Source organism: Bison bison, unplaced genomic scaffold, assembly GCF_000754665.1.
Source record: "Bison bison bison isolate TAMUID 2011002044 unplaced genomic scaffold, Bison_UMD1.0 scf7180017864323, whole genome shotgun sequence".
Classification (NCBI taxonomy): Eukaryota; Metazoa; Chordata; class Mammalia; order Artiodactyla; family Bovidae; genus Bison; species Bison bison.
The window spans coordinates 2,159,151-2,173,561 of record NW_011494895.1 but is presented as its reverse complement, the minus strand read 5'-3'; the positions used below and the strand labels follow the sequence as shown (position 1 = coordinate 2,173,561).

At 42.4% G+C, this 14,411-nt stretch overlaps 1 protein-coding gene across 1 annotated transcript in view; it reads left to right on the top strand.

Moving 5' to 3' along the window:
- TAF3 (TAF3 RNA polymerase II, TATA box binding protein (TBP)-associated factor, 140kDa) overlaps window positions 1–14,411 on the top strand; it is a gene marked incomplete at its 5' end in the record, with an annotated part of 122,883 nt that overhangs the window by 74,724 nt on the left and 33,748 nt on the right. The window contains one exon of the mRNA XM_010853157.1: window positions 12,492–14,320. Within this exon, the coding sequence (XP_010851459.1) occupies window positions 12,492–14,320 (1,829 nt within the window). The remainder of the gene's footprint in view (window positions 1–12,491; window positions 14,321–14,411) is intronic.

Below are 14,411 nucleotides of genomic sequence, written 5' to 3'. Positions count from 1 at the left end.
TGGAGCGATTTGATGAAGGACTGGGCACCCTCTTCTGTACTCTGATGGTTCCCTAGCTGAGCTCTCATTTTCTTGTGTGTCTTCCCTGCTCGACTGAATTTCTTGGGGCTGGGAAATGCCTATTGTCTGAGTTTTTGAGATCTTGGGTGTTTCGTGATTGAGAAGGATTGTGAACGTGTTTGTAAGCAGTGAAGAAGAAAGACAACAGTATATGAGGAACGTGGCTCTGTGTTCCTGCTTTCTTAAATAACATTTAACTTTAGAACATTTTTTTATTTTTAATAGGTCCATTTCAGTTACATCTTGTCACTTCCCCCAAAAGTGTCACATTGAGTATAGCTTCAAGGAGTCGGAAACATTTATAGTGAGGTCAGTTTCTTCACAAATGGGGTTGTGTCGTATGACTCCTCTTCAGTTATATTTCAAAAGGTGGCAGGTTGACATTTTTATTAAGTTCTATAGTGTTCTATTAGTTACGTTCTTATAATTCATAATTCTGTTTTGGAAGAAATCCCTTCGAGAGTCAGAGAAAAGAAGTCAGCCTTAGACATCCATGGTGATACATACATTGCCTTTTATAGTTCTCTGTAGGGTTTCCCATATACAGGGAGTCAACAAATATTACTTATCTGAAGAGATACTTTAAGGTAAACATTTTATTATCAAATATATTTTTAATCCATTTGCTTTAATTGGATTTCATTGGCATATATATAAGACTCTTCTCTGGGAGTTGAGGGATTTTTTTTTTTCAGCCTAAAATTATAGCACTTATTTTTCAGCCAGAAACATTTTTTAGTGTATTTACATGTTTGTTTGATGTTGCTTCACATAGATAACAGGACCGTGTTGATGTGAACAGAATATTCATTTTGATGTGCCTATAAACCCTAAGCTTTGTCTTTCTTTAGTTAAACCAGGTTCTAGAGAAAACTTCAAGGATTCTAACCAAGTCCTAGGTTATACCACCAGAGACTGTCTTGGGGGCCAGTCTGTTCCAGACTTCCCAGTGGGGGCTGCAGGTGGAGATCCCGAGAGGAGCTGGGGATATGGTGACCATGAAGTGGCCCCATGGGGATGAGGTTATAGTGGGTTATAGCCTCATGGGGATGAGTCTGTAGGGCTCTAAATCTGATGTTTTTGGAAAGGCAGAACATTTAGATCTTTAGGTTTTTATTTTCTTGGCATTTCTGGATTCTCAAATCCTGGCAGCTAACTGGAAATATTTAGAAACATTATGCACCCCCTTCCGTTTGCTGCCCCCCACTCAAAAGACACTTCTAGAATCTTCTTCTCTCAACAGGACTGTGACCACCTGTCATGGTCTCCATCACCTGACTCAGGCCCCAGTCATTCCCCCACCCCCGGGCCACCACGATTGTCACCCAGCTTTTCTCTGTGCCCCTGTTTCCCCCCGTCCCCACCAAGTCTGTTCTCAACACAGTGGCTCTTGGGGTTCTGCTGAGACCACGTGTCAGTTAGGTTTTGCTCTTTTTGTCCCACGAGCCTGCTGAATACTGTGCCCAGGCTCTGGACTGTGGCTTTTCTAGGCTCCTGGAGCCAAAAATCAAATGTCAGGCTCACCTCCTGGTTCTTCTGGATCACAGTCTGACAAATACAGGCTTCCAAGTAACTCTCTGATGGCTTCAGAGAGATGGAGAGAGTGGGAGGTGGGAGAGCCGGGGCTGGCAGGCAGGTCTTCTCTGCACGGGCTCACTGGCTGCAGCCTCGGTGGCCACTGCCCGAAGCAGACCTCCTCCCTCTGATTCGCTCACATTTACTTTCTGTTGGACAGTGCTGCTCTTACTGTTTGTTTCTGAGAGCCTTGGCACTCTGCTTAGTTTTTATTATTGCAAACTGTCTTATTTTAAATGATACATGTGTTTCCCTACTTGTAACTTTCCCATAGGTGAGCATTTGGAAGGTCTTTTACTTCAGTCCTTAGCACTTGGTACCCAGTGTATAGTAGGTACACAGCAGACTGGTGAATGGATGCTCCCCTTTTGCTGACCTTTTCCACATGGCTTCCAAACCTTACACCAGTCTTAATGTCATCCAACACCCTGCTAGCTTCCGGGGACATCTCTGAGCTGCCAAACTCAGACACTTTCCAGTTTTCTCTGAGCTCAAAGCTTGCAAATGGTAGGTGCTTGGTAAATTAAACGCATGATTTGTGCCTCTTGGGTTTTTTGTTTGTTTGTTTTTCCTGGTGCCTACTAGAGTTCTAGAAGAAACTGCTGCTAAGCTGCTGCTAAGTCGCTTCAGTCATGTCCGACTCTGTGTGACCCCATAGATGGCAGCCCACCAGGCTGCCCCATCCCTGGGATTCTCCAGGCAAGAATATTGGAGTGGGTTGCCATTTCCTTCTCCAGTGTATGAAAGTGAAAAGTGAAAGTGAAGTCACTCAGTCGTGTCCGACTCTTAGCGACCCCATGGACTACAGCCTACCAGGCTCCTCTATCCATGGGATTTTCCAGGCAAGAGTACCAGAGTGGGGTGCCATTGCCTTAAGGTAAGCAAACATGAGCTCTTTGGATTTTCAGCTTTCTTCAGGATATATGTATTCCAAAGCAATTTCTAGTGAGTTTGGAATCACTGTCTCTATCATTCCCATCTGTTAGTAAGGGTAATCAAGAGCTGATATAACTGATGTGCTTTATTTGGAGGATAAGCAATGAAAAAAGACACATTCCCCCTTTGTAGACTTTGTTTGAGTCTGTTGACCATCCTCAGGTTCTTTGTACTTTGAAAATTGGGTGGATTTTCTTGTTCTGTCTGCAGTTGATACTAAGGGGAGAACACAAGACTGTGAATCTATTCATGAAATATGCTTTTAAAGTTATTCACTTTTTTTTTTTATGTTGCTGTATGTGAGAGAAAACAGAGGTAAAGAGAGAAACTAACTTATTTAGGCATGATTGTTAATTTTCTTTTTATTTTCTGTCTACTTATTGCTTTGGATAAATATACTGGAATTCTGCCAAAAATTCAGGTGGATGAATACTAATTTTGCTGAAATTAGGTGGAACAGCCATCCTCTGCCAATTTTCTGTCTAAATTATGCAGAAATCTGACGCTTGCAAGACAGAAATCTGGTCAAAAATAGAGTCCTAATTTTCTATTTAGTCGGTAAGACCTTCAGCAGACTAATTGTTCTTGTTTAAGCTTTTCTTTTTCAGGTAGCGAAAGAAATCCAAGAAAAAGGAAATCCAGTCCAAGTTACTTGCCATTTCTCTCCTGTGACCCAAATGTAGACTTGTGGGGTTAAAGAACATGACATTCACAATTTGTCTGGTGCAGAGCAGCAGTGAGCCTCAGAAAACAATTAGTGCATCTTTCAGACGTATGGTGGTTACTGAATAATTACTCAAATAATGGTCAGTAATGGAATACAAAGGGTTATCTCTTAGCTAATCCTCGAGTAATGGAATTGGTGTATCTCTGATTTTTCTCTTGGCCTTCCAGGGTTCAGAAGAATGAGACAAAAGTGATTATGGGAACTAGAGGGAGCCACTGGAGGCCGGCAAGGAAAAGGAGACCTTATCTGAAGCAATTAATCAAGAAACTCATATTGTGGGACAATTATTCAGAGCTAATTCTAAAATAGCTTCAGAGCCCCAGGTCTTGGGATATTTCTTCCAGAATTTTGTCAAGGTCATTTAGAGCACAGGGACAACCCTGCGTTAGAATAAAGGTTTGGTTAAAATCATGTGTACTCCCTACCTAGAAGCCTGTGCGGTATAAAAGCATAGCGTCAATCATCAACTACTTAAATGTAGTTGTTATTTTTTACTTTATTTTTATGGTGGCAAACTGTGCAAAATAGAATGAGGTATCATCCCAAGGATAAACGTCCTTTCTTGATGTACTTTAAGTACGTTGGCCTCTGGCACGTGTCTGTTTGCTTCACCGTGTAAACTGGGAAAGCAGTGCTGATATGCAAGTTCAGTGACTTTTTACATGTGTGTGATTTCATATAATAATTGATTTTCTATTGAGTGTGGTTGTGTTAAATCTGACTAGTCCTTTAGCATTTTCCCCCCGAGTGGCTAGAGAACTGTTATTTTCTCAGGAATCTGGTCTCAGCCCATATGTCACTTCCTCAGTGAACGTTCTGCCTAAAATAGCCCTTTCCCTCCCCAGACCTGTGATCCTGTTTTATGAACTTCTGAGCACCTAATCACTATGAAATATTGTTTATACTTACTAGTTGCCTATCCACTGTACCGACATGTAAAGTCTCTGGGAAGGGAAACCTCGTCTTTTGTTTACTTAGGTCCGTGTGGCCTGCTGTATATTGATCATAATAAACATTTGCTGGGTAAAGGAAGGAATGAATGAATGAATGAAATGGCCTTTATCTTGTGACACTCTCCTTACCCTACTGCCCTTCCGCTTTCACCTCCGCCACCACTGTTTTTTTGGCCATTCATGGGCAGGTGCAAGGACATTTGGGTTGTGCATGTTTCTGAGTCCAAACATGGCAACACCCTGCCTTCTTATTTCAACTCAGACTGTCGACAGGTGTGCTTTCTCAGTCTATTTCTTGCCATGCTTCTCGCATTTTTGGCTTGTTGGTGATTCTGCTCTCCAAAGTGGCCCCCAGGCAGGATGCTGGCTGGTGATCCCGAATGCAAGAAGGCTGTGCTGTGCTATATGGTGAGAACAGAGCAGCTCCATGCAGTCGTGGTTACAGAGCCATTGGCAGTGAGCTCACTGTGAGTGAGTCCACATATATATTAAATGAGATGCCTTTAGACAGAAACACACATGAAACAAGATTACATATTGATCTGCTGTCAGAAATGTGACCAGAACCTCTGAGGAACCTAGCCTTGTATTTCCTCTGGGAAGAGTGGTTCAGTTTTCACTAATTTAGTATTTGCAGCCCCTTTGTAGAACATAACCACCATAGATCACACAAATCTACTGTTCGTGTGAACACATAGTTAACATGTTGCTACGTGGCAAGCTACCTCAGGAATCAGTGGCTTAAAATTACAACTGTTTACTCACTCACAATCCTGCGAGTTGGCACTTGGGGTTGGCACAGCAGTGCGGTTCTTCTGCTGGGTATGGATATACTTTTGCCATCAGCTGGTGATCAGTGGCCTCCCTTATATGTCTGACAGGTGTGACCGGGGCTCTGAGCAATGCGTTTCTCACCTCCCAGAGTCTAACCAAGGCTCATTCGCTCTAGGGGTTTGCAGGTCTCCCAGGAGCAGCAGGAGGGCAAGCCCCAGTCTGCAAATGGTTTTCAGTCCTCCGCTCGTGTCACTGTTGCCAACTCTGATTCATCAGCCAGAGCAAGTCACACGGCCTCCCAGATCAAGTAGGCTCCACATCCTGCCAAGACCTAGAGTCACCCATAGAAAGGGCATTGGGGCAGGGAGGAAGGGGTCTCTCTGATACTCAGAAGCCAAAGAGGCAGTACTGACTGTTGCCTGGAATGGGCAAGAAAGGAAACAGAAATTCACAAAGACTAAGCAACCACACCACCAGTCGTGGGCAAAGGCAAGTCACACACGTCTGCATGATGGCAGAGTTTCTATTCTCTGTCTCTTCCCTTCTGATAGACCACTGGCTGATTTGCCTTGTTTGACTAGCTCTGGGGATGGAGAATCAGCAGTAAGATTAGCCTCATTGCTACAGGAGAGCAACAACTGCCGTCATCTGTCTCGGAAAGGATTCCATACCCTGTGCGTAGTCTTACTGTCGTGAGTATAAGAATGTCCTGGTGGGAGTGACTTGTGAATGTGTGGGGCTCGATCTTGGATTTGATCTGCACGAAAGGCTTACATCCTGGGATATGGAATCTTAGTTGTAATAGAATTTATTCTGAAAGACTTAAAGGCAGATGATTAAAATATTAGAGATATTGACGTTGTCTGAAGAGATCTCCTTGTATTTATTTCTTTCAAAAAAAAAATCCACAATATTGCCATAGCTAGGCCCTATTATGCTGTTGTAATCATAGTTGCACCAAGAAGGGTGATTAACGATAGCAATTTATTGTATCTGAGGAGGAGAGAAAATAGGAGATGTTGTCGTTATCATAAATCATATCATAAATAACCCAGAAGAAGCACTCAGAGCGCCCGTGTGGTGTCAGCAGCCAGCCCTCTCAGGCACGCTCGCCCAGGGTGTAGCCATAGAAACCCCAAAGTCATGCTGTTATCTTGGCCTCGCTGCAGTTATGTGATACAACACTATTAACATATAGATTAGGCCATTTATAATACCAGGTGTCATTTCAGGTTGGCCTGCTTATATAGCATTTTAGTTTTTTATTGTGCCAAATGTTAGTGAAAAAAGTGCTTTTCTGCAGGTCAGTGTATATATAGGTATTTGTAATGCATCAGCTTCACTCTATTAATTTATTATGTTATTGATTGGTTGTACTGTATGAATTGTCATGGCCTAATTGTCTTGTCTTTGCTAGTAATTTCATTTCTTTTTCAGGTAAATAGCTTGGTTTTGAAAATACCTACCCACTCATACATGTTGAGCTGTGTTTTAAAGGGTCTAATTTCAGTCACGTTATAGATAGGACAATTTTTAAAGTATCTTGTGAAGAGACAGATGGGATGTAAAAAATTTTTTTGGCCTCATTTGGAACTAAGAGAGAAAATGTTGGCTGGACTGGGTGGTTTTAATGCTGCTGCTGCTCTTCCTGCATTTCCAAGGTGTCCCGTGTCTGCCTGTCATTCTCCAGCTGCCCAAGGTCTTTGTCCTCGCCCCATAGCATCCTGCTAGAGCCTGTCCCTCCTCAGAGCACCCTGGGTACCAGACCCTCTCAATCCTCAGCATTCTATCAAATTGCTTCACTGAAGTTTCACTTACTCAGAGTCTCCTTACCTCAAAAAGTAGGGTAGACTCAATCATTTGTCAGGTTTACAGTCTTAAAAATATTCTGGCAGCAGCATTTTTAAAAATACAGCCCTTATCCAAGACATGAATCAAGTGGTCAGAATGCCAAGCTCTGAGGCATGTGATCAGAGAGATATTAGGGGCAGAAAGGGCTCTGTCCTGCCCTATAGAGCATCCCCCTGCATGTGGAGATGGCCCTAATATTAGCAATCTTAAGTTCTTCGAAGCAGGAGTCAGATGTCAATCTTATAGTTTGCAGATGGGGAGACTCAGGTCTGAGAAAGTCAGTGGGCTGTGCTAGGTCAAGTTGTGGCTCTGGAAACAGGCCCCAGAGGCAGTTTCCATCAAGCTTCCTCTCTGGTGGGCCTTGGGGTTTCTGTTCCCATGTCCCTGGATGTGACAGCTTGTGTACCGTATGCCAGTGCCTGCCACGGCACTTGAATCAGTGGCCACACAATGTGGTGGCTTCTTCAGGATAGGAAGTCGTGTCTCATTTGACTGTGTGTTCCTAGGGCCTAACATAGTGCTTGCTCTACTGGTATTTACAAGGCACCTGGAAGGTGAACGGATAAATGAGTGATGAGTAAGGAGTGAGTGAATGAATGTAAATAGTTTTGAGTCACTCCAACTGGTTGTAATAAACATAATATATAGAAAGATGTTTTCTGAAAAGCATCCATTTTAAATCTTTTCATATCTATTATGAAAACATTAGTATGCATAATCTAATTAGACAGTGGGAAGGTTTCTGTCATTGTTGCTAGAAATTAATTTCTGCATGTACATTTCTAAAAAACTACATGAAATCTAGTTTTAAGTACATTTAGTTTTTGGTGAGATGGACAGGTAGCATTTTATTGTCCTTATAAAGTTCAGAAGCACAAGTATATTTTCTGCTTGAAATCATGCATCTGTATAGTTAACGAGATAAAAACCTTTCATGCCCATGCAAACAATTTCCTAACATCCATCATCTTTTAAGATTATAGTATTTCTTTAAAGGCATTTATTATTCTGGTTTAAAAGATTTTTCTTAAAAAAAAAAAGATATTCTGAATCAATATTTTTAATAACTTAGTAGTGTGTTAGTCATTCAGTCATGTTAGGCTCTTGTGACTCTGTGGACTGTAGCCTGCCAGCCTCCTCTGCCCATGGAATTTCCCAGGCAAGAATACTGAAGTGGGTAACCATGCCCTACTCCAGGACATCTTCCCAAACCAGGGATTGAACCCCGGTCTCCTGCATTGGCAGGCGGGTTCTTTACCACTGAGTCACCTGGGGAACAGGTACCCTTGCACATGTTAGACCAAAGAGGAGGCTGCAGAGGAGTTTGGTGGAGAAGCATGTTTTGCTCATCACTCCCGTGGGAAATGTAGGAAGTGTGGATTATTTATCTGTGTCATCAGTGAAGGAAGTTGGAGTGGTGTTTGTAGCGTCTCCCCGACTCCTCTTAATATCTGTGGAATTTTTTAAACAATGGACATCAATATAGATCCATTTATTTTCTTACATATCATTAAAAGAATCTGACAGTTGTTCTGCATTAGCAAAATATTGATTTGGTAAATATGGGTAAAAGCTATTTGTGAGTAATTTGTAGCACTTAGAACTTTTCTATCAGTTTGAAATTATTTCAAGTTGAAAAATTTTCACAATCAAATGTTGACTTGAGATCATTGATTGTTTAAAGAGAGATTATCTCTAACTCCATCTTTTTCTGCATTGTTGTAATTTTCTGCTACCAATTAAAAATATTTTAAGTGATATTTCTAACTGTGCAGATAAATTTGTGCTGAATCATTCATATGTTGCTTGCTGCTGCTACTGCTAAGTCGCTTCAGTCGTGTCTGACTCTGTGCGACCCCATAGATGGCAGCCCACCAGGCTCCCCCGTCCCTGGGATTCTCCAGGCAAGAACACTGGAGTGGGTTGCCATTTCCTTCTCCAGTGCATGAAAGTGAAAAGTGAAAGTGAAGTCGCTCAGTCGTGTCCGACTCTAGTGACCCCATGGACTGCAGCCTACCAGGCTCCTCCATCCATGGGATTTTCCAGGCAAGAGTACTGGAGTGGGGTGCCATTGCCTTCTCCATATGTTGCCTATTGTTCCCATTTTGACAAATGAAAAAGTATTGTTATATATGGACAACGTTTGACAGAATGAGAAGTTACTTCTTAATATGTCAGGTTTTTACTTAGATTGGATTATAGTGTTCACACATTTTAGTGAATTTATATGAAGAGTAAGGTTCTTGGTAGTAGACATGAATCTCTCCCAGTAATTTAACATTAAAGAAAAAAATACGGGTTCCTACCCTGGTTTCTACGTTGTTCTTCACATGTCATCTTTTTTAATGGCCTTTTTTTCCTCTTAGAAGTGTAGGACTTAAATCATAATTTATGGTAGTCTTTGATGAATGACGGTGCTACTAGTCAATTATAATACATATCAGCATTTTGAGTAAACCCTCTCACAAAGAATAATCAGATCAAAAGTCATCACTGTTACCTTTAGCCAAATCTTAGCATAAGCAGGAAGGGAAACACCAGTTTTGTAAATAATTCTTAACCCTACCTTTGGCAGCATGACCGTAACACTTCTGCAGAACTAGCCTCCTTGAGTAAAATTTCTGTTATCCTTCCAGAGTCTCCCCAACAGCTCCAGACTGCTCTCACTGCAGGATAGAGTTATTAGGGCAGATGACTGCAGTGATTGTCCACTTGACCTGTAGATGCTAACTCCAGACTTGCCCTGTTATGTGGTCTTAGAGAGATTATAGTGAGGAGAGCTGTTTTGTTTTTTTTTTTTTAATCTTCTCAAAAAGGATTGTAAAGTCAGTTTTAAAAGGTTTATCTCTTTTATTGTTCATTGTTATTATTTAGTAGTTTGAATACTTACTCAACTCTAATTAGCAATTATTTTTCACTGTCCTCACAAGATAAGCAATACTAGGGTGTCCCCATCTTCTGGATCAAGGACCTGAAGCGCTGAGAAGTCAAAAAGAACTTATTTTAAATGTCACAGTAATTTTCCTTGAGCTGTTTTTTTCCCCCCAATATTTGTTTGTTACATGGATACGGAAGAGTCTTTCCCTCTATTTTAAACATTTTTAAACAGTAGAAAGTGAGTTCTTAGTTCTCTGGAAATAATCTTTAAAATACTTCTCATATCAAGTAACATCACCTGTTTGACTTTAGAGCACAGCTTCTGTTCTTGTATCTATATTTGTGTTATATTAGAAAGAGTTGTGACTCAAATTTTTTTTTTTCAAATTTTTTATACTATTTTTTATACCTTTGTGTAGTAACATGTCAAAAGATCAGGTATCTTGTAATATTAAACTTCTGTTAACCGAATTATATGCTATTTTATAATAAAGCTGTTTCCATGGATAAGTATAGGAAAATGCTAAAAACCACTTTTAGGGTATTTTCCAGATTTTTTGTGAATTGTGCTCATTACACACATACACACAATGAGTACTTCATTGCCATTCACCTGTAATCAAGCTGAAATTAACCTGCAAGAGGGGGTTTGGGTGACAGTAGAGAATAAACCATTCAGTAGCTATTACATATTTATCTTATTCCAAACTCTTAGACCACAGAATTAAAATAACTCATGTAATAGAAAACCAGACACTAATTATGCAGAATCATCAATTAAGTCTGTTTGAACAAGCATAAGCTAGATCAGTTGTATTCATTTGTTTGCACTTTGTAATATTTTAAAAATAAAATATATTTGCTCAAGTGGAAAACTTTCAGTACCAGAAGAATGGATAAATAAGCATGGTGCATTTCTACAACAGTGAAAATGAACTGACTACAGCTACCTGCATGGACATAAGAGATGCCCAGAAACATAATGTTAGGGGGGGAAAAAGCTGAAAGATATTATAGTATGATACCGCTTACATAAAGTTCAAAAATAAGTCGCTGCATACAAATGTGGTAAAACTGTACAGGAAACAAGGGAAGGATAGTAAAAAGAAGAGGAGTTACCTGGAATGGGGTGGAGAGGAGAGGGGAGAGCATCCATCAGAAAGTAACCAAGGGGCGTCTCGATGGCGCTGCTAGGGCTGTCTTCTTGAAGTTGGGTGGTGGTTTTACAGGTACTCATTCATCGTTATGCTTTATGCCTTGCATGCAGTCACACTCTCTGTTATGTATCTGTTTCTAATTCAGAAAACTGTTATATTTTCACACTTTTCCTGTTCTTATTAAAGCTTAAGTCTTTCTCTTCCAGCAAAATCCCCTCTTCCATTTTGATTAATTTTGATGCCACCATTGATGCTTTCTTATAAAATCTTTAAGCATAAAATATTTGTAAATTAATAAAAAGAAGCATTTGTGTTTTTAAGTATTTTTATAATTCATTTACATTCCTCTAAAGCACATAAAACTTCTAGATGCATACAAGTTATTAGGGACTTGAAATAAAAAAATGAAAATTAAACATTAAAAATAAAATAACAGAACTGGAATGATCCTCTCTAGTTTGTGGAGACCTACTTTGAATCAAGCATTATGTTAAAAATTTTTTTTCACTTAAATGTAAGCAGCCATCATAAATTTTTCTAATACTTTCTGAGGTTCTTATACAGTTTCCTTGTGGCCCCCTCCATCTCTGTGTCATCTGTTCCTTCATCCTGTACTTCTCCATTCCCAGTCTCCAAATACCCAAAACGCTCCCTCATTCGTCAGGTCTTTTCCAGGTCTTTGACACGGAGGTAGTCTGTTTCTCCTTTGAGCTGCTATGAGACTTTGTCTTATAGTCCTGATCACTTTCTACAGGCGGTCCACCTGCATGGTGTCTCCTGCTGAACTGTAAGGGCTTTTAGGTCGTGGTTTATTCCTGACTTCCTCCAGCAGCCCTTTCAGCCTTTATCATTGTGCATGGTAGATGCTTGGTTAATATGTGCAGAAGGAAAGAATCTGACCCCACAACAACTTGGTCAGGTTGGCGGGGCTGGTAACATTAGCCCCTTTTGAAAGGTCAGAAAACAGCCTCCAAGAGATTGAGAGACTGCCTCAGGCCCATTGCTCTGCGATGCCTGAACGCCTGTGGAAACACCGCATCTCTAAGGCCAAGCCAAGTGTCTTCCATATCGCCACACTACTTCTCAAAGTGGCTATCCCTAAGTCAGCAGACGGGAGGAAGAAGTAGCATATGAACTATTAAAAAGTATTCTTTTCTGTCATTTCTGAGGTTAGTAGTTTACATGCTAACCTGTCTCTTGGTTTTTAGAAGGGTGTGGGGGGGCCATGTACACAAGAGGAAGAGAAAAAGAGAAAGGCAGTATTTAGTCAAGCTGGGAAAAGAATTAAGGAAGCAAAGGGCAAACAAGAAATCTTTAGCAGACTTCAGATCCTGCATTTAAGGCCACGTTGCTCAAAAGGAAAACAGTTCGTGTGTCTCCTGTCACTGGTTGCCACTCCTCAAAGACGGCATGCGTGTTTGGAAGGTCCTAGAAAACTTAACCGCTCTACTCTCTAACAACTGTCAATAATTTCCTTTCTTTCCTAGAAATCATGTTTGAAGCATTGTTTTTTTTTCCCCCCTTAGGGTATTTTTAAAATATATATATCCTAATAACACTTCTTTTTTCTTCCTTCCCCAGAAGAAGAAGAAGAGCAGGTACCCACAGATGGAGGCACGTCAGCAGAAGCCATGCAGGTTCCCCTGGAGGAAGATGACGAGCTGGAGGAAGAGGAGATTATTAATGATGAGAATTTCTTGGGTAAGAGGCCTCTGGACAGTCCGGAAGCTGAAGAAATGCCCGCGATGAAGCGGCCACGCCTGCTAAGCACCAAGGGGGACGCCCTGGACGTGGTGTTACTGGAGGCTCGAGAGCCGCTCAGCTCGCTAAACCCCCAGAAGATCCCTCCCATGCTGTCCCCCGTCCACACCCAGGACAGCACGGACCCAGCTCCTCCATCACCAGAACCACCAATGTTAGCTCCGGTGGCAAAATCACAGATGCCAACCACAAAACCATTGGAAGCAAAGTCGTTTACACCCAAAACAAAGACTAAAACCAGTTCTCCAGGACAGAAGACGAAATCACCCAAAATGATTCCGTCACCAGCCATGGTCGGAAGTCCTATTCGGTCTCCAAAAACCATATCCAAAGAAAAGAAATCTCCTGGACGTTCCAAGAGCCCGAAGAGCCCCAAGAGCCCCAAGGTCATGACTCACATTCCCCAAGTACCTGTCAGACCTGACACACCCAACAGGACTCCTTCAGCCACAATAAGTGAGAAAATCAGTAAAGAGACTGTTCAGGTGAAACAGATACAGACACTGCCTGATGCTGGGAGACTGAACAGTGAGAGTCAGCTCAGAAAGGCTGTCGTCACCGACAAGACCATCGATGACTCCATTGATGCTGTGATCGCACGGGCTTGTGCGGAACGCGAGCCCGATCCTTTCGAGTTCTCTTCTGGGTCTGAATCAGAAGGAGACATTTTTACCAGCCCTAAGAGAATTTCAGGTTCAGACTCTGCTACCCCCAAAGCCTCCACGTCCTCCAATAATTTCCCCAAGTCCGGGTCCACCCCTCTGCCTCTTTCAGGCGGAACTTCAAGTTCGGACAATTCGTGGACAATGGACGCATCCATCGACGAGGTGGTTCGGAAGGCCAAGATGGGGACCCCTCCCAGCATGCCCCCCAGCTTCCCTTACATTTCCTCCCCTTCGGTCTCTCCTCCCACCCCTGAGCCCGCGCACAAGGTGTATGAGGAGAAACCCAAACCGCCGGCCTCCTTGGACGTCAAAAAGAAGTTGAAAAAGGAACTGAAGACGAAGATGAAGAAGAAAGAGAAGCAGCGAGATAAGGAGAGGGACCGGGACAAAAGCAAGGAGAAAAGCAAAGAGAAGGAGAAAGGGAAGGAGAAGGAGAAAGACAGGGAGGCCAGCAAGGAAGCCAAGTATCCCTGGAAGGACTTTCTCAAAGACGAAGAGGCCGATCCCTACAAGTTTAAGATAAAAGAGTTTGAAGATGTGGATCCAAAAGCCAGGTTGAAAGATGGGATTGTGAGGAAGGAAAAGGAGAAGCACAAAGACAAGAAAAAAGACCGAGAAAAGGGCAAAAAGGACAAAGAGAAGCGGGACAAAGAGAAAGTGAAAGAGAAAGGCCGCGAGGAGAAGCTGAAGGCCCCCCCGGCCCCGCTGGTCCTGCCCCCCAAGGACGTGGCGCTGCCCCTGTTCAGCCCCGCGGCCGCCATGCGCATCACGGCCGTGCTGCCCTCCCTGACGCCCGTGCTCCCCGAGAAGCTCTTTGAGGAGAAGGAGAAGCCCAAGGAGAAGGAGAGGAAGAAGGACAAAAAGGAGAAGAAGAAAAAGAAAGAGAAAGAAAAGGAGAAAGAGAAGAAGGAAAAGGAGAGGGAGAAAGAGAAGCGCGAGAGAGAGAAGAGGGAGAAGGAGAAGGAGAGACACAAGCATGAGAAAGTAAGCACTCTACCTTTGGGGCCCCGTTTGAACCCTGTCCTGGTGGAAAGCGCAGGTAGAGCCAGCAGTGGTCTGTCTGTTCCGGATGTAA